The sequence below is a fragment of the Pleurodeles waltl genome, chromosome 5, assembly GCF_031143425.1.
Source record: "Pleurodeles waltl isolate 20211129_DDA chromosome 5, aPleWal1.hap1.20221129, whole genome shotgun sequence".
Taxonomy (NCBI): Eukaryota; Metazoa; Chordata; class Amphibia; order Caudata; family Salamandridae; genus Pleurodeles; species Pleurodeles waltl.
The window spans coordinates 390,804,680-390,828,025 of NC_090444.1; the positions used below are offsets into that span (position 1 = coordinate 390,804,680).

General features: G+C 47.5%; 1 protein-coding gene across 1 annotated transcript in view; it reads left to right on the forward strand.

Annotated features, from left to right (window-relative positions):
- Window positions 1–23,346, forward strand: part of HAO1 (hydroxyacid oxidase 1) — a 258,027-nt gene that overhangs the window by 216,962 nt on the left and 17,719 nt on the right. Inside the window, exons 6-7 of the mRNA XM_069234147.1 lie at window positions 4,332–4,490; window positions 4,571–4,640. Coding sequence (XP_069090248.1) covers window positions 4,332–4,490; window positions 4,571–4,640 — 229 coding nt within the window. The remainder of the gene's footprint in view (window positions 1–4,331; window positions 4,491–4,570; window positions 4,641–23,346) is intronic.

Below are 23,346 nucleotides of genomic sequence, written 5' to 3' on the forward strand. Positions count from 1 at the left end.
GTCCATCCGCTCCCAAAGGGAATCTACACTTTCATCGGATTTAAAGGTAGCCCCCACGTTAACCTATGAGAGGGACAGGCCTTGCAACAGTGAAAAACGAATGTAGCAATATTCCACTGTCAGGACATATAAAACACATTACTACAGTATATGTCCTACCTTAGCCATACACTGCACCCTGCCCTTGGGGCTACCTAGGGCCTACCTTAGGGGTGCCTTACATGTAAGGAAAGGGTAGGTTTAGGCCTGGCAAGTGGGTGCACTTGCCAAGTCAAATTTACGGTTAAAAGTACACACACAGACACTGCAATGGCAGATCTGAGACATGATTACAGAGCTACTTATGTGGGTGGCACAACCAGTGCTGCAGGCCCACTAGTAGCATTTGATTTACAGGCTCTTGCACCTCTAGTGCACTTTACTAGGGACTTACTAGTAAATCAAATATGCCAATGATGGATAAGCCAATTACATACACATTTTGTAAAGGAGCACTTACACTTCAGCACTGGTTAGCAGTGGTAAATTGCCCAGAGTAACAAAAACAGCAAAATCAGAGTCCAGCACACATCAACAACCTGGGGAACAGAGGCAAAAAGTTAAGGGAGACCACGCCAAGGATGAAAAGTCTAACATCCAGCAAAGTAGATGTGTCACATTACTCAGAGACAAGGTGGTTGTGTGGGTGCTGTTTATTTTAAAGTGCTGTAGTGTAATATTTACATAGTCCAGTTTTGTGAGCCCATTAGTGTAAAGCATTCTATTGTGACGCAACACAAGTGCAAGGTTGAGGGACATGTCATTGGACATGCTGAGATGAAGTGTCATTCAGTGCAGAGGAACATGAATTGCCAATTGAGTAGTAAGAAACAATTGCAGTTCATAGTGGTAAGGTTAACAGTGTGTCAGTGAAGAGTGCATGTCACCAACTGTAGCAACACTGGCATGCTGTCAAGCACAGGACAAAGGAAAATCAGTGCCCATGTGGCATGGGCTGGTGATACCGGGTACTCTTATGGGTGAATATGATCTGTTCCACATCTTCATCCTCTGATGTGTGAGTCTTCTCCTCTGCCCTTGATGGTGGTTTTGGTGGGTTTGAGGGGGCAACACACACTTCAGTGGTTGGAGAAGTGGACTCCAAATTCCCGGCAGCTGCCATTTGTGGAACTAGATATGGCATCACCGCAGCGAGGAGGAGCTGCTGATCATTGAGTATGGCAGCAACATCCCTGTGGTAGGCAGCCAGGTCTGCCCTGAGGTAGTCCAGCTTGTTGTGATTCATGCAGCTGCACAATTGGGATGGCAGGTGTTGTAGCAACTCCCTTACAGCAGTGGTGAGGTCCCTCACACACTTTTGGACTCCTTTCAGTAGGGATTGTGTGACTTGTATCGCTGCTGACTGTTCTGCGGACATCATCATGCACATGCACTTCCCCTCAAGGCTGGCTGCCATAATTTGCATCCCCACCCACACTTCCTTGGCCAGTTCGCTCTGTACTCCCACTACTGTCCTTTCAAATCTGGCCCCAGTGTCATCAGAGTCCTCAGCTGTGTTTGAGCTGGCAGATCGTACTTTTGGGGTGGTGGGTGGGTCCTCTGGGATGGCTACAACATGTGTGCTCCTCCGTGCAACTGGAGGTGGTGTCTGGAGGATTCCCAGGACATCTTGGAGAGTTTCCTGGCTGATGGTTGTCAGCTGGTCATCCAGGTAATCATGGTTGTCCTGGACAGACTGATCCACAGGAGAGTCATCGTCCTCTGCAATGAGATGTTGTACAATTAGTGTGTCTGTGTTGTAGCAGTTGTAATGTGATGCCACTGACTTCCTATTGGTGATACATTGTAATCTTGGTTCCCGTGCATTGTTGCTGTCATGAGTGTTTGCAGTCTCTCAGCCCTATGACACACCTGCATGTCACATGCCGTTTGGGCAGTTTGGGGAATTGTCTGCGTCACATCTTCTAAGTGTGGGTTCTATCCAAATTGTGGCTTGTCACCTTCTTGTCCTAATCAACCCTCCCTCTGCTTTCATTAGCATGGTGAGGCCTTGCAATGATTGTTGGTGTGCTGATGCCACATGCACCACACATGACAATATGGCCCTGTCCCAGTCTATCATTTTTCACATACACATATATGGTGCTGATCCCTAGCACCATACCATGTATTGCATTTTCATGAAACAATACAGGTGTCACCATTGATAGTTTCTCATGTTGATGTTTGCGTATGTGTGCTACATTGCATTTCACTGATGGGCCTGGCAGAGTTCCATTTCCTCTCATGACTGTGTGGGTGTGTTTGCCTAACTACATACATATGTCCTCCCCCTCAATGCTGTTGCCTTGGCACTATGACACCTGAAATGTTGCATGGTGGCATTGCAGCTATTGTGACACAGGCTCAGGGGTAGACCCTGGTATGGGCAGCATGGGCATGAGATTACCACTTTGTACTTCATAATGTATGTGACAGTGCCTGATGTTTAATGAGTCTATGGACATGAGCAGTTGACAGGCGTTGCACTTGGATAGGGATTGATCACATAGTCATACTGATCCCTCATTTTGAGAGTGTTTGTGCCAGGGGCACCTAACTGCATTTCCTAAGTGACCAGCACACACAGCACAGGTAGTAGTGACAAGTGTTGTCAATGGTAAATGCCTCTTGAGCCAATGGCCTAAAGCTGAGCATTGTCCTCTAGTTTGCATTCTGATAATATCAGCTGTCCTGTGACAGCAGCGCAGTGTTACGTTCTACCATACCTTCCTGGTATGCTTAAGCAAAGGCTGTTGGTGTTGTGTTGTGCTGTGCTGTGCCCCTGGATGCCCCTGCTCAGCCCATGCACATGGCATGGGCAGTGCAGGGAGTCCTATGCCATGCCCCTTTGCTCTTTCCACTGCCTGATTTGAAGGGCTGACATGCATTATGTAGTATGTATGTGCCTCCCCTTTCTTGCACTTGACATTTAGGCATTTTGGTCCCCCATGCAACATACCCTGCATATGTGTTGTCTTAAGGTAGTCTGTGTGGTCCTGTCCTGTGAAACCAGTGACGATTTCCTCTGGGATGACGGCTGCAACCATGTCCTCCATTTCGTCCAGGTCCTCTTGCGGTGCTGGACTCCCACTTCCGGTCTGCAGTGCTGCCTTCCAGTTCCTTGCCATTTTCTCCTTTGTCCTGTGCTTGCAGTCATACCACCATTTCTTGCACTCCATGACAGTTCTCCGGACCTCTTCCAAACTGTTAATCTTGTCCACATATGTTGCCAAATTGCCTTTCTCCTCCAAATTGGCAATTTAGAGGTGATGAATAGTTGCTGCTGATGCTCCGTCACCTCTCTGACCAGTATTTCAAGGTCCTCTGCGCTGAAACGACACTTCCTCTTCTTCTTGTCTCACCCCTGGGTCTTGTCTGTGTCCTCCGACTGGTTCCTGTTTGTGTTGGGTCTCCCTGGGGTCTCTCCTGACTTCTGGGATCCATTTTGGGGCTCCTTAGCACTGTTTGCCGCGTTTTCGTCTCTTTTTGACGCTATTGAGGTGCAAAATGGTGCATATCGGTTTTGTGATGTTTTTCTATGTCGCAAACCGGATTATAGTCATTTTTCCTGTGTTAACGTAATTTTGATTATGACAAGGTGCAATGGATAGCATCAGGAAAAATGACTAACCTGTTCTTAGCACCACCCTGCGTCAAAGTATAAATTTGACACCCGGGTGGCGTTAAGAAATGACGCTAGCCAGCGCTAAACTTTTTGATTCAAAACCTTGTTTGTGCAGTTTTGTATCAAAAAGTATAAATATGACCCCATATTCTCACAGTGAAATTGTTGCAGTTAATGGCCCATGTCCTGGAAAGGATCCAAAGTACAGGCAATCTAAAGAGTCATTGGCGTGCAATCAATCAAGGATTGATCATAAAAATGGTCTGTTCAATCACCTTCATGATCACCTAAGAAAAGGCAAAATCCTCCTAGTAGCCACAGTGTCACCCTGCAGTTGACAGTACACTTGGAAGGTGTCAAGGATCTCCTTACCTGGGACCCTCTTGGAAGCAAAACATTACATAGGATAGAAAACTTGTATGGACAATCCTGTGGCTCTTCAGTAGATGGAACAGCAAGGCACGAAGAAGATCTTTGTGGTACTATTTGGCTGTACTTGCTTTTAGTCATAAGTAGAAAATAAGTTGACTGATGCTGTAATGGTTGATGGTATTTAAAGGAGGCCTGGCAGTGTCAGTGTGACTAAGGAATATGTATTGATTTGTTATTAAAACAGATTATTTTGTGAAATGATTGTCCCTATTTTACTGTTTTGTTTGCTTAGATTGATGCCTTACCTGAAATAGTTGAGGCTGTTAAAGGGAAAGTGGAAGTATACCTGGATGGTGGAATCCGAAAAGGCACAGATGTCCTGAAAGCATTGGCACTTGGTGCAAACGCTGTCTTCATTGGAAGACCAGTTCTTTGGGGATTAGCATATCAGGTAATTAGTCTTTCTGTGTGGAAATGTTGTGGCTACATATTGTGCACTTCATCACAGTTTTTTTTTTTTTTTATAAATAGGGTGAAGACGGAGTCCATGATGTACTTCAAATGCTGAAGGAAGAACTCAGACTATCTATGGCTCTTGCAGGTGAATGCTGTCTACTCCTTTTCTTTCAAATACATGTTGATGCAGCCAATCCAAAAAGACAACTCAATGAACAAACATTCAGTGTTGTAATTTTTAACATAAAAGCAGAGAAGTAACTAAAGATAAAATATACAGATGTTTGCCTAACTTTGTTTACTTGTCTTTGCTTCTTGGCCATTGTCAAAATAGTGACATTAAGGTTTCCAGGACAGCAATAATGATGACAATGTCATTTCTTTTCGGTTGGTATTATGCAATTCTCATATGCATAGCAAAATCAGTTCACTTCCTCCAGCTATCACCCAGCATTTCTCAAATCTCTCATCTCCAGCTTGGTTATATCCAGGCTGCAGATGTGCTGTGAATGTCAGCCTGATAGGTTGTGATGCCTCTGTAAATGTGTAGCTGGCTATGAAGATGCTGTGGGCTGGCAAGAGCAGTCAATTAAGATCCAGTGTGGTGCAACCATGTCATCATATATTGCCAGGCCCTTGATAAGGTAGAATGCAGCCTGTAGGGTACCCTTAAGTGGGAGGGTAGAGGCAGTGTGAAATCTAGGAAGCTTTGGAGCAGGGTATTTCCACCATCCAGAGACAAGACTCTGAGGGATTGTACAGCAGTTCTGAAGTAGAATTCCTTGGAGAAATTGTGAAGGTGAGGCAGTGCATGCAAAGAATTTGAGTGACATCATCCATCACCTAAGCCCCAGTAGGAAGGCCAATGCTGCACAGGCACCAGTGGGTGTGCTTATTATCAAGTGTGGATCCCACACGCACGGGATGCACCCAGGCATCATTGCCTGGAACAGACTGGGCTGGACCATCCCCCACCCTTGGCTTTTCTTCTTCAACCTACCACATCATTCAGGTACGTTGTGTGTCTGTGGGTTTGCTTAGCCTATCTCAGCACTTGAGCTCCTGTGTTGTGTGGAGTGTTGTCTTGTACAGGGATATCTTCCATCTTTGGATCATATAGTGGGGTGGGGAGGCAAGAGTATTGAAATAAAGTACATTTTTATAACTAACTTTTAAGCCCTCACCTCCTGTTTTTCTGCCCTCCTTCCACAATGGGAAAATAAAAAACTAGTTCTGTTGTGACACAGGCCCAAGGACATACTACTATCAATAGCTTTTTTTTGCTAGGACAGTGGGGATTAATTGCAAGGAAATCAAATTGGGTGAAAGGCGCCTTTCCCGTTCTGCTGATGTAACTCATTTATCTCAAACCTCAGTCCCCCACCCCAGTGCCCCAGCCAATAAAGAGACCTTGTTTTGCCAGGTATAACAGCGATTACTGTGGACACCCCTATTGAGGGAAGGAATGAGGTTGTGCCAACTTGTGTGGAGTCTACCACCAGATCTACCGGGGATGGTCTTATGGCCAAATACTGAAAGGGAACTCAAAAGTCCAAAGAAGTAGTACCAAATAGTGTACAGACCTCAGAGCAATTGACTATGACCTCCACGTCTCCTACTTCTGACCCCTTGGATACAGCATTTGGGGATGCTTTGGGGGAGGAACTTTCCACCATCTTTGATTCTAAGCTGCAGCCTATCTACTCCTGTTGTGCCGTCATAAAGGAATCATTGAACATTGGTGATGAGGGGCTTGCCGAGGGTCCCACAAAGCAGTCATTTTGCCTGGATGGTACCTTAGCCCAGACAGTTTCCCAGCCTCCAAACAGGGACATGCTCACAAGAGGGGCCACTCTTGGGTATGCTTCTGGGGCTTCTGGGTCCCATCCTAGTGTGGACAGACAGAACAGGACTCAAAACACAGCCCCACCTCAGGAGGCCATCTGAAATCACCCGACAAGCGACAGATTCATCTTAACCCCCTCCCTCTGATCTACCTCCCTCCGTAATAATGCCTGTAGTATGTGTATGTGGTAGTGCTGACAAATGTATCTAGTCTGCGCTGTGGAACCATGGAGTCCACATCACAGCGAGAAAAAAAACAGGTGAAACATTGGCTCTACTCTAATGTGCAGTGTGGCACCAATTTGTTTAAAGAGATCTTTTTTGTACACACAAAAAAAGGGGAGCACACTGCCTCACACTCCAGCATAAAATAGCCCCTATGCATCATGGTAAATGCAGTCATTTGATTTAAAGATAGAGACATTTTTCAAAAAGTCTTTCACCTTAAGTAGGTGCAGCAAGTGCCGTATCTCTGGACACGTGTTTCTGGCTTTCGGCCGTCATCAGCAGAGAGAAAATATATCTGAAGGGGTTGCTTGAAGTGCCGCCGAACGTCTTCACAGGTTTTTGTACCACTCAGTAGGCGAACAGGTGCATCACCAGAGCTCGTCAGCTCGTAGGCTCACGGGAGCCGTCAATTAGACACACAAAAAAAGGGGAGCACACTGCCTCACACTCCAGCATAAAATAGCCCCTATGCATCATGGTAAATGCAGTCATTTGATTTAAAGATAGAGACATTTTTCAAAAAGTCTTTCACCTTAAGTAGGTGCAGCAAGTGCCATATCTCTGGACACGTGTTTCTGGCTTTCGGCCGTCATCAGCAGAGAGAAAATATATCTGAAGGGGTTGCTTGAAGTGCCGCCGAACGTCTTCACAGGTTTTTGTACCACTCAGTAGGCGAACAGGTGCATCACCAGAGCTTGTCAGCTCGTAGGCTCACGGGAGCCGTCAATTAGACACACAAAAAAAGGGGAGCACACTGCCTCACACTCCAGCATAAAATAGCCCCTATGCATCATGGTAAATGCAGTCATTTGATTTAAAGATAGAGACATTTTTCAAAAAGTCTTTCACCTTAAGTAGGTGCAGCAAGTGCCGTATCTCTGGACACGTGTTTCTGGCTTTCGGCCGTCATCAGCAGAGAGAAAATATATCTGAAGGGGTTGCTTGAAGTGCCGCCGAACGTCTTCACAGGTTTTTGTACCACTCAGTAGGCGAACAGGTGCATCACCAGAGCTCGTCAGCTCGTAGGCTCACGGGAGCCGTCAATTAGACACACAAAAAAAGGGGAGCACACTGCCTCACACTCCAGCATAAAATAACCCCTATGCATCATGGTAAATGCAGTCATTTGATTTAAAGATAGAGACATTTTTCAAAAAGTCTTTCACCTTAAGTAGGTGCAGCAAGTGCCGTATCTCTGGACACGTGTTTCTGGCTTTCGGCCGTCATCAGCAGAGAGAAAATATATCTGAAGGGGTTGCTTGAAGTGCCGCCGAACGTCTTCACAGGTTTTTGTACCACTCAGTAGGCGAACAGGTGCATCACCAGAGCTCGTCAGCTCGTAGGCTCACGGGAGCCGTCAATTAGACACACAAAAAAAGGGGAGCACACTGCCTCACACTCCAGCATAAAATAGCCCCTATGCATCATGGTAAATGCAGTCATTTGATTTAAAGATAGAGAAATTTTTCAAAAAGTCTTTCACCTTAAGTAGGTGCAGCAAGTGCCGTATCTCTGGACACGTGTTTCTGGCTTTCGGCCGTCATCAGCAGAGAGAAAATATATCTGAAGGGGTTGCTTGAAGTGCCGCCGAACGTCTTCACAGGTTTTTGTACCACTCAGTAGGCGAACAGGTGCATCACCAGAGCTCGTCAGCTCGTAGGCTCACGGGAGCCGTTAATTAGACACACAAAAAAAGGGGAGCACACTGCCTCACACTCCAGCATAAAATAGCCCCTATGCATCATGGTAAATGCAGTCATTTGATTTAAAGATAGAGACATTTTTCAAAAAGTCTTTCACCTTAAGTAGGTGCAGCAAGTGCCGTATCTCTGGACACGTGTTTCTGGCTTTCGGCCGTCATCAGCAGAGAGAAAATATATCTGAAGGGGTTGCTTGAAGTGCCGCCGAACGTCTTCACAGGTTTTTGTACCACTCAGTAGGCGAACAGGTGCATCACCAGAGCTCGTCAGCTCGTAGGCTCACGGGAGCCGTCAATTAGACACACAAAAAAAGGGGAGCACACTGCCTCACACTCCAGCATAAAATAGCCCCTATGCATCATGGTAAATGCAGTCATTTGATTTAAAGATAGAGACATTTTTCAAAAAGTCTTTCACCTTAAGTAGGTGCAGCAAGTGCCGTATCTCTGGACACGTGTTTCTGGCTTTCGGCCGTCATCAGCAGAGAGAAAATATATCTGAAGGGGTTGCTTGAAGTGCCGCCGAACGTCTTCACAGGTTTTTGTACCACTCAGTAGGTGAACAGGTGCATCACCAGAGCTCGTCAGCTCGTAGGCTCACGGGAGCCGTCAATTAGACACACAAAAAAAGGGGAGCACACTGCCTCACACTCCAGCATAAAATAGCCCCTATGCATCATGGTAAATGCAGTCATTTGATTTAAAGATAGAGACATTTTTCAAAAAGTCTTTCACCTTAAGTAGGTGCAGCAAGTGCCGTATCTCTGGACACGTGTTTCTGGCTTTCGGCCGTCATCAGCAGAGAGAAAATATATCTGAAGGGGTTGCTTGAAGTGCCGCCGAACGTCTTCACAGGTTTTTGTACCACTCAGTAGGCGAACAGGTGCATCACCAGAGCTCGTCAGCTCGTAGGCTCACGGGAGCCGTCAATTAGACACACAAAAAAAGGGGGAGCACACTGCCTCACACTCCAGCATAAAATAGCCCCTATGCATCATGGTTAATGCAGTCATTTGATTTAAAGATAGAGACATTTTTCAAAAAGTCTTTCACCTTAAGTAGGTGCAGCAAGTGCCGTATCTCTGGACACGTGTTTCTGGCTTTCGGCCGTCATCAGCAGAGAGAAAATATATCTGAAGGGGTTGCTTGAAGTGCCGCCGAACGTCTTCACAGGTTTTTGTACCACTCAGTAGGCGAACAGGTGCATCACCAGAGCTCGTCAGCTCGTAGGCTCACGGGAGCCGTCAATTAGACACACAAAAAAAGGGGAGCACACTGCCTCACACTCCAGCATAAAATAGCCCCTACGCATCATGGTAAATGCAGTCATTTGATTTAAAGATAGAGACATTTTTCAAAAAGTCTTTCACCTTAAGTAGGTGCAGCAAGTGCCGTATCTCTGGACACGTGTTTCTGGCTTTCAGCCGTCATCAGCAGAGAGAAAATATATCTGAAGGGGTTGCTTGAAGTGCCGCCGAACGTCTTCACAGGTTTTTGTACCACTCAGTAGGCGAACAGGTGCATCACCAGAGCTCGTCAGCTCGTAGGCTCACGGGAGCCGTCAATTAGACACACAAAAAAAGGGGAGCACACTGCCTCACACTCCAGAATAAAATAGCCCCTATGCATCATGGTAAATGCAGTCATTTGATTTAAAGATAGAGACATTTTTCAAAAAGTCTTTCACCTTAAGTAGGTGCAGCAAGTGCCGTATCTCTGGACACGTGTTTCTGGCTTTCGGCCGTCATCAGCAGAGAGAAAATATATCTGAAGGGGTTGCTTGAAGTGCCGCCGAACGTCTTCACAGGTTTTTGTACCACTCAGTAGGCGAACAGGTGCATCACCAGAGCTCGTCAGCTCGTAGGCTCACGGGAGCCGTCAATTAGACACACAAAAAAAGGGGAGCACACTGCCTCACACTCCAGCATAAAATAGCCCCTATGCATCATGGTAAATGCAGTCATTTGATTTAAAGATAGAGACATTTTTCAAGGCGGCATTTCAAGCAACCCTGCCAGCTACACATTGCTCTTCGCTGATGACGGCCAAATAGCCAGAAACACGTGTCCGAAGATACGGCACTCGCCGCACCAACTTATGGTGAAAAACTTTCAAAACTCTATTCAAATTCGTGCTAATGACTGCATTTACCATGATGCCTTGGGGTCACAAATGCTGGAATGGAAGACAGGGTGCTCCCCATTTTGACTGTTGTAATTAAGGCTCCCGTGAGCCTCTGAGCTGACGAGCTCAGGTGAAGCACCTGTGCGCCTTCTTGAGTGGTACTTAAACCTGTGAATACTTTCAAGGCGGCATTTCAAGCAACCCTGCCAGCTACACATTGCTCTTCGCTGATGACGGCCAAATAGCCAGAAACACGTGTCCGAAGATACGGCACTCGCCGCACCAACTTATGGTGAAAAACTTTCAAAACTCTATTCAAATTCGTGCTAATGACTGCATTTACCATGATGCCTTGGGGTCACAAATGCTGGAATGGAAGACAGGGTGCTCCCCATTTTGACTGTTGTAATTAAGGCTCCCGTGAGCCTCTGAGCTGACGAGCTCGGGTGAAGCACCTGTGCGCCTTCTTGAGTGGTACTTAAACCTGTGAATACTTTCAAGGCGGCATTTCAAGCAACCCTGCCAGCTACACATTGCTCTTCGCTGATGACGGCCAAATAGCCAGAAACACGTGTCCGAAGATACGGCACTCGCCGCACCAACTTATGATGAAAAACTTTCAAAACTCTATTCAAATTCGTGCTAATGACTGCATTTACCATGATGCCTTGGGGTCACAAATGCTGGAATGGAAGACAGGGTGCTCCCCATTTTGACTGTTGTAATTAAGGCTCCCGTGAGCCTCTGAGCTGACGAGCTCGGGTGAAGCACCTGTGCGCCTTCTTGAGTGGTACTTAAACCTGTGAATACTTTCAAGGCGGCATTTCAAGCAACCCTGCCAGCTACACATTGCTCTTCGCTGATGACGGCCAAATAGCCAGAAACACGTGTCCGAAGATACGGCACTCGCCGCACCAACTTATGGTGAAAAACTTTCAAAACTCTATTCAAATTCGTGCTAATGACTGCATTTACCATGATGCCTTGGGGTCACAAATGCTGGAATGGAAGACAGGGTGCTCCCCATTTTGACTGTTGTAATTAAGGCTCCCGTGAGCCTCTGAGCTGACGAGCTCGGGTGAAGCACCTGTGCGCCTTCTTGAGTGGTACTTAAACCTGTGAATACTTTCAAGGCGGCATTTGAAGCAACCCTGCCAGCTACACATTGCTCTTCGCTGATGACGGCCAAATAGCCAGAAACACGTGTCCGAAGATACGGCACTCGCCGCACCAACTTATGGTGAAAAACTTTCAAAACTCTATTCAAATTCGTGCTAATGACTGCATTTACCATGATGCCTTGGGGTCACAAATGCTGGAATGGAAGACAGGGTGCTCCCCATTTTGACTGTTGTAATTAAGGCTCCTGTGAGCCTCTGAGCTGACGAGCTCGGGTGAAGCACCTGTGCGCCTTCTTGAGTGGTACTTAAACCTGTGAATACTTTCAAGGCGGCATTTCAAGCAACCCTGCCAGCTACACATTGCTCTTCGCTGATGACGGCCAAATAGCCAGAAACACGTGTCCGAAGATACGGCACTCGCCGCACCAACTTATGGTGAAAAACTTTCAAAACTCTATTCAAATTTGTGCTAATGACTGCATTTACCATGATGCCTTGGGGTCACAAATGCTGGAATGGAAGACAGGGTGCTCCCCATTTTGACTGTTGTAATTAAGGCTCCCGTGAGCCTCTGAGCTGACGAGCTCGGGTGAAGCACCTGTGCGCCTTCTTGAGTGGTACTTAAACCTGTGAATACTTTCAAGGCGGCATTTCAAGCAACCCTGCCAGCTACACATTGCTCTTCGCTGATGACGGCCAAATAGCCAGAAACACGTGTCCGAAGATACGGCACTCGCCGCACCAACTTATGGTGAAAAACTTTCAAAACTCTATTCAAATTCGTGCTAATGACTGCATTTACCATGATGCCTTGGGGTCACAAATGCTGGAATGGAAGACAGGGTGCTCCCCATTTTGACTGTTGTAATTAAGGCTCCCGTGAGCCTCTGAGCTGACGAGCTCGGGTGAAGCACCTGTGCGCCTTCTTGAGTGGTACTTAAACCTGTGAATACTTTCAAGGCGGCATTTCAAGCAACCCTGCCAGCTACACATTGCTCTTCGCTGATGACGGCCAAATAGCCAGAAACACGTGTCCGAAGATACGGCACTCGCCGCACCAACTTATGGTGAAAAACTTTCAAAACTCTATTCAAATTCGTGCTAATGACTGCATTTACCATGATGCCTTGGGGTCACAAATGCTGGAATGGAAGACAGGGTGCTCCCCATTTTGACTGTTGTAATTAAGGCTCCCGTGAGCCTCTGAGCTGACGAGCTCGGGTGAAGCACCTGTGCGCCTTCTTGAGTGGTACTTAAACCTGTGAATACTTTCAAGGCGGCATTTCAAGCAACCCTGCCAGCTACACATTGCTCTTCGCTGATGACGGCCAAATAGCCAGAAACACGTGTCCGAAGATACGGCACTCGCCGCACCAACTTATGGTGAAAAACTTTCAAAACTCTATTCAAATTCGTGCTAATGACTGCATTTACCATGATGCCTTGGGGTCACAAATGCTGGAATGGAAGACAGGGTGCTCCCCATTTTGACTGTTGTAATTAAGGCTCCCGTGAGCCTCTGAGCTGACGAGCTCGGGTGAAGCACCTGTGCGCCTTCTTGAGTGGTACTTAAACCTGTGAATACTTTCAAGGCGGCATTTCAAGCAACCCTGCCAGCTACACATTGCTCTTCGCTGATGACGGCCAAATAGCCAGAAACACGTGTCCGAAGATACGGCACTCGCCGCACCAACTTATGGTGAAAAACTTTCAAAACTCTATTCAAATTCGTGCTAATGACTGCATTTACCATGATGCCTTGGGGTCACAAATGCTGGAATGGAAGACAGGGTGCTCCCCATTTTGACTGTTGTAATTAAGGCTCCCGTGAGCCTCTGAGCTGACGAGCTCGGGTGAAGCACCTGTGCGCCTTCTTGAGTGGTACTTAAACCTGTGAATACTTTCAAGGCGGCATTTCAAGCAACCCTGCCAGCTACACATTGCTCTTCGCTGATGACGGCCAAATAGCCAGAAACACGTGTCCGAAGATACGGCACTCGCCGCACCAACTTATGGTGAAAAACTTTCAAAACTCTATTCAAATTCGTGCTAATGACTGCATTTACCATGATGCCTTGGGGTCACAAATGCTGGAATGGAAGACAGGGTGCTCCCCATTATGACTGTTGTAATTAAGGCTCCCGTGAGCCTCTGAGCTGACGAGCTCTGGTGAAGCACCTGTGCGCCTTCTTGAGTGGTACTTAAACCTGTGATTACTTTCAAGGCGGCATTTCAAGCAACCCTGCCAGCTACACATTGCTCTTCGCTGATGACGGCCAAATAGCCAGAAACACGTGTCCGAAGATACGGCACTCGCCGCACCAACTTATGGTGAAAAACTTTCAAAACTCTATTCAAATTCGTGCTAATGACTGCATTTACCATGATGCCTTGGGGTCACAAATGCTGGAATGGAAGACAGGGTGCTCCCCATTTTGACTGTTGTAATTAAGGCTCCCGTGAGCCTCTGAGCTGACGAGCTCGGGTGAAGCACCTGTGCGCCTTCTTGAGTGGTACTTAAACCTGTGAATACTTTCAAGGCGGCATTTCAAGCAACCCTGCCAGCTACACATTGCTCTTCGCTGATGACGGCCAAATAGCCAGAAACACGTGTCCGAAGATTCGGCACTCGCCGCACCAACTTATGGTGAAAAACTTTCAAAACTCTATTCAAATTCGTGCTAATGACTGCATTTACCATGATGCCTTGGGGTCACAAATGCTGGAATGGAAGACAGGGTGCTCCCCATTTTGACTGTTGTAATTAAGGCTCCCGTGAGCCTCTGAGCTGACGAGCTCGGGTGAAGCACCTGTGCGCCTTATTGAGTGGTACTTAAACCTGTGAATACTTTCAAGGCGGCATTTCAAGCAACCCTGCCAGCTACACATTGCTCTTCGCTGATGACGGCCAAATAGCCAGAAACACGTGTCCGAAGATACGGCACTCGCCGCACCAACTTATGGTGAAAAACTTTCAAAACTCTATTCAAATTCGTGCTAATGACTGCATTTACCATGATGCCTTGGGGTCACAAATGCTGGAATGGAAGACAGGGTGCTCCCCATTTTGACTGTTGTAATTAAGGCTCCCGTGAGCCTCTGAGCTGACGAGCTCGGGTGAAGCACCTGTGCGCCTTCTTGAGTGGTACTTAAACCTGTGAATACTTTCAAGGCGGCATTTCAAGCAACCCTGCCAGCTACACATTGCTCTTCGCTGATGACGGCCAAATAGCCAGAAACACGTGTCCGAAGATACGGCACTCGCCGCACCAACTTATGGTGAAAAACTTTCAAAACTCTATTCAAATTCGTGCTAATGACTGCATTTACCATGATGCCTTGGGGTCACAAATGCTGGAATGGAAGACAGGGTGCTCCCCATTATGACTGTTGTAATTAAGGCTCCCGTGAGCCTCTGAGCTGACGAGCTCGGGTGAAGCACCTGTGCGCCTTCTTGAGTGGTACTTAAACCTGTGAATACTTTCAAGGCGGCATTTCAAGCAACCCTGCCAGCTACACATTGCTCTTCGCTGATGACGGCCAAATAGCCAGAAACACGTGTCCGAAGATACGGCACTCGCCGCACCAACTTATGGTGAAAAACTTTCAAAACTCTATTCAAATTCGTGCTAATGACTGCATTTACCATGATGCCTTGGGGTCACAAATGCTGGAATGGAAGACAGGGTGCTCCCCATTTTGACTGTTGTAATTAAGGCTCCCGTGAGCCTCTGAGCTGACGAGCTCGGGTGAAGCACCTGTGCGCCTTATTGAGTGGTACTTAAACCTGTGAATACTTTCAAGGCGGCATTTCAAGCAACCCTGCCAGCTACACATTGCTCTTCGCTGATGACGGCCAAATAGCCAGAAACACGTGTCCGAAGATACGGCACTCGCCGCACCAACTTATGGTGAAAAACTTTCAAAACTCTATTCAAATTCGTGCTAATGACTGCATTTACCATGATGCCTTGGGGTCACAAATGCTGGAATGGAAGACAGGGTGCTCCCCATTTTGACTGTTGTAATTAAGGCTCCCGTGAGCCTCTGAGCTGACGAGCTCGGGTGAAGCACCTGTGCGCCTTCTTGAGTGGTACTTAAACCTGTGAATACTTTCAAGGCGGCATTTCAAGCAACCCTGCCAGCTACACATTGCTCTTCGCTGATGACGGCCAAATAGCCAGAAACACGTGTCCGAAGATACGGCACTCGCCGCACCAACTTATGGTGAAAAACTTTCAAAACTCTATTCAAATTCGTGCTAATGACTGCATTTACCATGATGCCTTGGGGTCACAAATGCTGGAATGGAAGACAGGGTGCTCCCCATTATGACTGTTGTAATTAAGGCTCCCGTGAGCCTCTGAGCTGACGAGCTCGGGTGAAGCACCTGTGCGCCTTCTTGAGTGGTACTTAAACCTGTGAATACTTTCAAGGCGGCATTTCAAGCAACCCTGCCAGCTACACATTGCTCTTCGCTGATGACGGCCAAATAGCCAGAAACACGTGTCCGAAGATACGGCACTCGCCGCACCAACTTATGGTGAAAAACTTTCAAAACTCTATTCAAATTCGTGCTAATGACTGCATTTACCATGATGCCTTGGGGTCACAAATGCTGGAATGGAAGACAGGGTGCTCCCCATTTTGACTGTTGTAATTAAGGCTCCCGTGAGCCTCTGAGCTGACGAGCTCGGGTGAAGCACCTGTGCGCCTTCTTGAGTGGTACTTAAACCTGTGAATACTTTCAAGGCGGCATTTCAAGCAACCCTGCCAGCTACACATTGCTCTTCGCTGATGACGGCCAAATAGCCAGAAACACGTGTCCGAAGATACGGCACTCGCCGCACCAACTTATGGTGAAAAACTTTCAAAACTCTATTCAAATTCGTGCTAATGACTGCATTTACCATGATGCCTTGGGGTCACAAATGCTGGAATGGAAGACAGGGTGCTCCCCATTATGACTGTTGTAATTAAGGCTCCCGTGAGCCTCTGAGCTGACGAGCTCGGGTGAAGCACCTGTGCGCCTTCTTGAGTGGTACTTAAACCTGTGAATACTTTCAAGGCGGCATTTCAAGCAACCCTGCCAGCTACACATTGCTCTTCGCTGATGACGGCCAAATAGCCAGAAACACGTGTCCGAAGATACGGCACTCGCCGCACCAACTTATGGTGAAAAACTTTCAAAACTCTATTCAAATTCGTGCTAATGACTGCATTTACCATGATGCCTTGGGGTCACAAATGCTGGAATGGAAGACAGGGTGCTCCCCATTTTGACTGTTGTAATTAAGGCTCCCGTGAGCCTCTGAGCTGACTAGCTCGGGTGAAGCACCTGTGCGCCTTCTTGAGTGGTACTTAAACCTGTGAATACTTTCAAGGCGGCATTTCAAGCAACCCTGCCAGCTACACATTGCTCTTCGCTGATGACGGCCAAATAGCCAGAAACACGTGTCCGAAGATACGGCACTCGCCGCACCAACTTATGGTGAAAAACTTTCAAAACTCTATTCAAATTCGTGCTAATGACTGCATTTACCATGATGCCTTGGGGTCACAAATGCTGGAATGGAAGACAGGGTGCTCCCCATTATGACTGTTGTAATTAAGGCTCCCGTGAGCCTCTGAGCTGACGAGCTCGGGTGAAGCACCTGTGCGCCTTCTTGAGTGGTACTTAAACCTGTGAATACTTTCAAGGCGGCATTTCAAGCAACCCTGCCAGCTACACATTGCTCTTCGCTGATGACGGCCAAATAGCCAGAAACACGTGTCCGAAGATACGGCACTCGCCGCACCAACTTATGGTGAAAAACTTTCAAAACTCTATTCAAATTCGTGCTAATGACTGCATTTACCATGATGCCTTGGGGTCACAAATGCTGGAATGGAAGACAGGGTGCTCCCCATTTTGACTGTTGTAATTAAGGCTCCCGTGAGCCTCTGAGCTGACGAGCTCGGGTGAAGCACCTGTGCGCCTTCTTGAGTGGTACTTAAACCTGTGAATACTTTCAAGGCGGCATTTCAAGCAACCCTGCCAGCTACACATTGCTCTTCGCTGATGACGGCCAAATAGCCAGAAACACGTGTCCGAAGATACGGCACTCGCCGCACCAACTTATGGTGAAAAACTTTCAAAACTCTATTCAAATTCGTGCTAATGACTGCATTTACCATGATGCCTTGGGGTCACAAATGCTGGAATGGAAGACAGGGTGCTCCCCATTTTGACTGTTGTAATTAAGGCTCCCGTGAGCCTCTGAGCTGACGAGCTCGGGTGAAGCACCTGTGCGCCTTCTTGAGTGGTACTTAAACCTGTGAATACTTTCAAGGCGGCATTTCAAGCAACCCTGCCAGCTACACATTGCTCTTCGCTGATGACGGCCAAATAGCCAGAAACACGTGTCCGAAGATACGGCACTCGCCGCACCAACTTATGGTGAAAAACTTTCAAAACAATATTCAAATTCGTGCTAATGACTGCATTTACCATGATGCCTTGGGGTCACAAATGCTGGAATGGAAGACAGGGTGCTCCCCATTTTGACTGTTGTAATTAAGGCTCCCGTGAGCCTCTGAGCTGACGAGCTCGGGTGAAGCACCTGTGCGCCTTCTTGAGTGGTACTTAAACCTGTGAATACTTTCAAGGCGGCATTTCAAGCAACCCTGCCAGCTACACATTGCTCTTCGCTGATGACGGCCAAATAGCCAGAAACACGTGGCCGAAGATACGGCACTCGCCGCACCAACTTATGGTGAAAAACTTTCAAAACTCTATTCAAATTCGTGCTAATGACTGCATTTACCATGATGCCTTGGGGTCACAAATGCTGGAATGGAAGACAGGGTGCTCCCCATTATGACTGTTGTAATTAAGGCTCCCGTGAGCCTCTGAGCTGGCGAGCTCGGGTGAAGCACCTGTGCGCCTTCTTGAGTGGTACTTAAACCTGTGAATACTTTCAAGGCGGCATTTCAAGCAACCCTGCCAGCTACACATTGCTCTTCGCTGATGACGGCCAAATAGCCAGAAACACGTGTCCGAAGATACGGCACTCGCCGCACCAACTTATGGTGAAAAACTTTCAAAACTCTATTCAAATTCGTGCTAATGACTGCATTTACCATGATGCCTTGGGGTCACAAATGCTGGAATGGAAGACAGGGTGCTCCCCATTTTGACTGTTGTAATTAAGGCTCCTGTGAGCCTCTGAGCTGACGAGCTCGGGTGAAGCACCTGTGCGCCTTCTTGAGTGGTACTTAAACCTGTGAATACTTTCAAGGCGGCATTTCAAGCAACCCTGCCAGCTACACATTGCTCTTCGCTGATGACGGCCAAATAGCCAGAAACACGTGTCCGAAGATACGGCACTCGCCGCACCAACTTATGGTGAAAAACTTTCAAAACTCTATTCAAATTCGTGCTAATGACTGCATTTACCATGATGCCTTGGGGTCACAAATGCTGGAATGGAAGACAGGGTGCTCCCCATTTTGACTGTAGTAATTAAGGCTCCCGTGAGCCTCTGAGCTGACGAGCTCGGGTGAAGCACCTGTGCGCCTTCTTGAGTGGTACTTAAACCTGTGAATACTTTCAAGGCGGCATTTCAAGCAACCCTGCCAGCTACACATTGCTCTTCGCTGATGACGGCCAAATAGCCAGAAACACGTGTCCGAAGATACGGCACTCGCCGCACCAACTTATGGTGAAAAACTTTCAAAACTCTATTCAAATTCGTGCTAATGACTGCATTTACCATGATGCCTTGGGGTCACAAATGCTGGAATGGAAGACAGGGTGCTCCCCATTTTGACTGTTGTAATTAAGGCTCCCGTGAGCCTCTGAGCTGGCGAGCTCGGGTGAAGCACCTGTGCGCCTTCTTGAGTGGTACTTAAACCTGTGAATACTTTCAAGGCGGCATTTCAAGCAACCCTGCCAGCTACACATTGCTCTTCGCTGATGACGGCCAAATAGCCAGAAACACGTGTCCGAAGATACGGCACTCGCCGCACCAACTTATGGTCAAAAACTTTCAAAACTCTATTCAAATTCGTGCTAATGACTGCATTTACCATGATGCCTTGGGGTCACAAATGCTGGAATGGAAGACAGGGTGCTCCCCATTTTGACTGTTGTAATTAAGGCTCCCGTGAGCCTCTGAGCTGGCGAGCTCGGGTGAAGCACCTGTGCGCCTTCTTGAGTGGTACTTAAACCTGTGAATACTTTCAAGGCGGCATTTCAAGCAACCCTGCCAGCTACACATTGCTCTTCGCTGATGACGGCCAAATAGCCAGAAACACGTGTCCGAAGATACGGCACTCGCCGCACCAACTTATGGTGAAAAACTTTCAAAACTCTATTCAAATTCGTGCTAATGACTGCATTTACCATGATGCCTTGGGGTCACAAATGCTGGAATGGAAGACAGGGTGCTCCCCATTTTGACTGTAGTAATTAAGGCTCCCGTGAGCCTCTGAGCTGACGAGCTCGGGTGAAGCACCTGTGCGCCTTCTTGAGTGGTACTTAAACCTGTGAATACTTTCAAGGCGGCATTTCAAGCAACCCTGCCAGCTACACATTGCTCTTCGCTGATGACGGCCAAATAGCCAGAAACACGTGTCCGAAGATACGGCACTCGCCGCACCAACTTATGGTGAAAAACTTTCAAAACTCTATTCAAATTCGTGCTAATGACTGCATTTACCATGATGCCTTGGGGTCACAAATGCTGGAATGGAAGACAGGGTGCTCCCCATTATGACTGTTGTAATTAAGGCTCCCGTGAGCCTCTGAGCTGGCGAGCTCGGGTGAAGCACCTGTGCGCCTTCTTGAGTGGTACTTAAACCTGTGAATACTTTCAAGGCGGCATTTCAAGCAACCCTGCCAGCTACACATTGCTCTTCGCTGATGACGGCCAAATAGCCAGAAACACGTGTCCGAAGATACGGCACTCGCCGCACCAACTTATGGTCAAAAACTTTCAAAACTCTATTCAAATTCGTGCTAATGACTGCATTTACCATGATGCCTTGGGGTCACAAATGCTGGAATGGAAGACAGGGTGCTCCCCATTTTGACTGTTGTAATTAAGGCTCCCGTGAGCCTCTGAGCTGACGAGCTCGGGTGAAGCACCTGTGTGCCTTCTTGAGTGGTACTTAAACCTGTGAATACTTTCAAGGCGGCATTTCAAGCAACCCTGCCAGCTACACATTGCTCTTCGCTGATGACGGCCAAATAGCCAGAAACACGTGTCCGAAGATACGGCACTCGCCGCACCAACTTATGGTGAAAAACTTTCAAAACTCTATTCAAATTCGTGCTAATGACTGCATTTACCATGATGCCTTGGGGTCACAAATGCTGGAATGGAAGACAGGGTGCTCCCCATTTTGACTGTTGTAATTAAGGCTCCTGTGAGCCTCTGAGCTGACGAGCTCGGGTGAAGCACCTGTGCGCCTTCTTGAGTGGTACTTAAACCTGTGAATACTTTCAAGGCGGCATTTCAAGCAACCCTGCCAGCTACACATTGCTCTTCGCTGATGACGGCCAAATAGCCAGAAACACGTGTCCGAAGATACGGCACTCGCCGCACCAACTTATGGTGAAAAACTTTCAAAACTCTATTCAAATTCGTGCTAATGACTGCATTTACCATGATGCCTTGGGGTCACAAATGCTGGAATGGAAGACAGGGTGCTCCCCATTTTGACTGTAGTAATTAAGGCTCCCGTGAGCCTCTGAGCTGACGAGCTCGGGTGAAGCACCTGTGCGCCTTCTTGAGTGGTACTTAAACCTGTGAATACTTTCAAGGCGGCATTTCAAGCAACCCTGCCAGCTACACATTGCTCTTCGCTGATGACGGCCAAATAGCCAGAAACACGTGTCCGAAGATACGGCACTCGCCGCACCAACTTATGGTCAAAAACTTTCAAAACTCTATTCAAATTCGTGCTAATGACTGCATTTACCATGATGCCTTGGGGTCACAAATGCTGGAATGGAAGACAGGGTGCTCCCCATTTTGACTGTTGTAATTAAGGCTCCCGTGAGCCTCTGAGCTGACGAGCTCGGGTGAAGCACCTGTGTGCCTTCTTGAGTGGTACTTAAACCTGTGAATACTTTCAAGGCGGCATTTCAAGCAACCCTGCCAGCTACACATTGCTCTTCGCTGATGACGGCCAAATAGCCAGAAACACGTGTCCGAAGATACGGCACTCGCCGCACCAACTTATGGTGAAAAACTTTCAAAACTCTATTCAAATTCGTGCTAATGACTGCATTTACCATGATGCCTTGGGGTCACAAATGCTGGAATGGAAGACAGGGTGCTCCCCATTTTGACTGTTGTAATTAAGGCTCCCGTGAGCCTCTGAGCTGACGAGCTCGGGTGAAGCACCTGTGCGCCTTCTTGAGTGGTACTTAAACCTGTGAATACTTTCAAGGCGGCATTTCAAGCAACCCTGCCAGCTACACATTGCTCTTCGCTGATGACGGCCAAATAGCCAGAAACACGTGTCCGAAGATACGGCACTCGCCGCACCAACTTATGGTGAAAAACTTTCAAAACTCTATTCAAATTCGTGCTAATGACTGCATTTACCATGATGCCTTGGGGTCACAAATGCTGGAATGGAAGACAGGGTGCTCCCCATTTTGACTGTTGTAATTAAGGCTCCCGTGAGCCTCTGAGCTGACGAGCTCGGGTGAAGCACCTGTGCGCCTTCTTGAGTGGTACTTAAACCTGTGAATACTTTCAAGGCGGCATTTCAAGCAACCCTGCCAGCTACACATTGCTCTTCGCTGATGGCGGCCAAATAGCCAGAAACACGTGTCCGAAGATACGGCACTCGCCGCACCAACTTATGGTGAAAAACTTTCAAAACTCTATTCAAATTCGTGCTAATGACTGCATTTACCATGATGCCTTGGGGTCACAAATGCTGGAATGGAAGACAGGGTGCTCCCCATTATGACTGTTGTAATTAAGGCTCCCGTGAGCCTCTGAGCTGACGAGCTCGGGTGAAGCACCTGTGCGCCTTCTTGAGTGGTACTTAAACCTGTGAATACTTTCAAGGCGGCATTTCAAGCAACCCTGCCAGCTTCACATTGCTCTTCGCTGATGACGGCCAAATAGCCAGAAACACGTGTCCGAAGATACGGCACTCGCCGCACCAACTTATGGTGAAAAACTTTCAAAACTCTATTCAAATTCGTGCTAATGACTGCATTTACCATGATGCCTTGGGGTCACAAATGCTGGAATGGAAGACAGGGTGCTCCCCATTTTGACTGTTGTAATTAAGGCTCCCGTGAGCCTCTGAGCTGACGAGCTCGGGTGAAGCACCTGTGCGCCTTCTTGAGTGGTACTTAAACCTGTGAATACTTTCAAGGCGGCATTTCAAGCAACCCTGCCAGCTACACATTGCTCTTCGCTGATGACGGCCAAATAGCCAGAAACACGTGTCCGAAGATACGGCACTCGCCGCACCAACTTATGGTGAAAAACTTTCAAAACTCTATTCAAATTTGTGCTAATGACTGCATTTACCATGATGCCTTGGCGTCACAAATGCTGGAATGGAAGACAGGGTGCTCCCCATTTTGACTGTTGTAATTAAGGCTCCCGTGAGCCTCTGAGCTGACGAGCTCGGGTGAAGCACCTGTGCGCCTTCTTGAGTGGTACTTAAACCTGTGAATACTTTCAAGGCGGCATTTCAAGCAAACCCTGCCAGCTACACATTGCTCTTCGCTGATGACGGCCAAATAGCCAGAAACACGTGTCCGAAGATACGGCAGTCGCCGCACCAACTTATGGTGAAAAACTTTCAAAACTCTA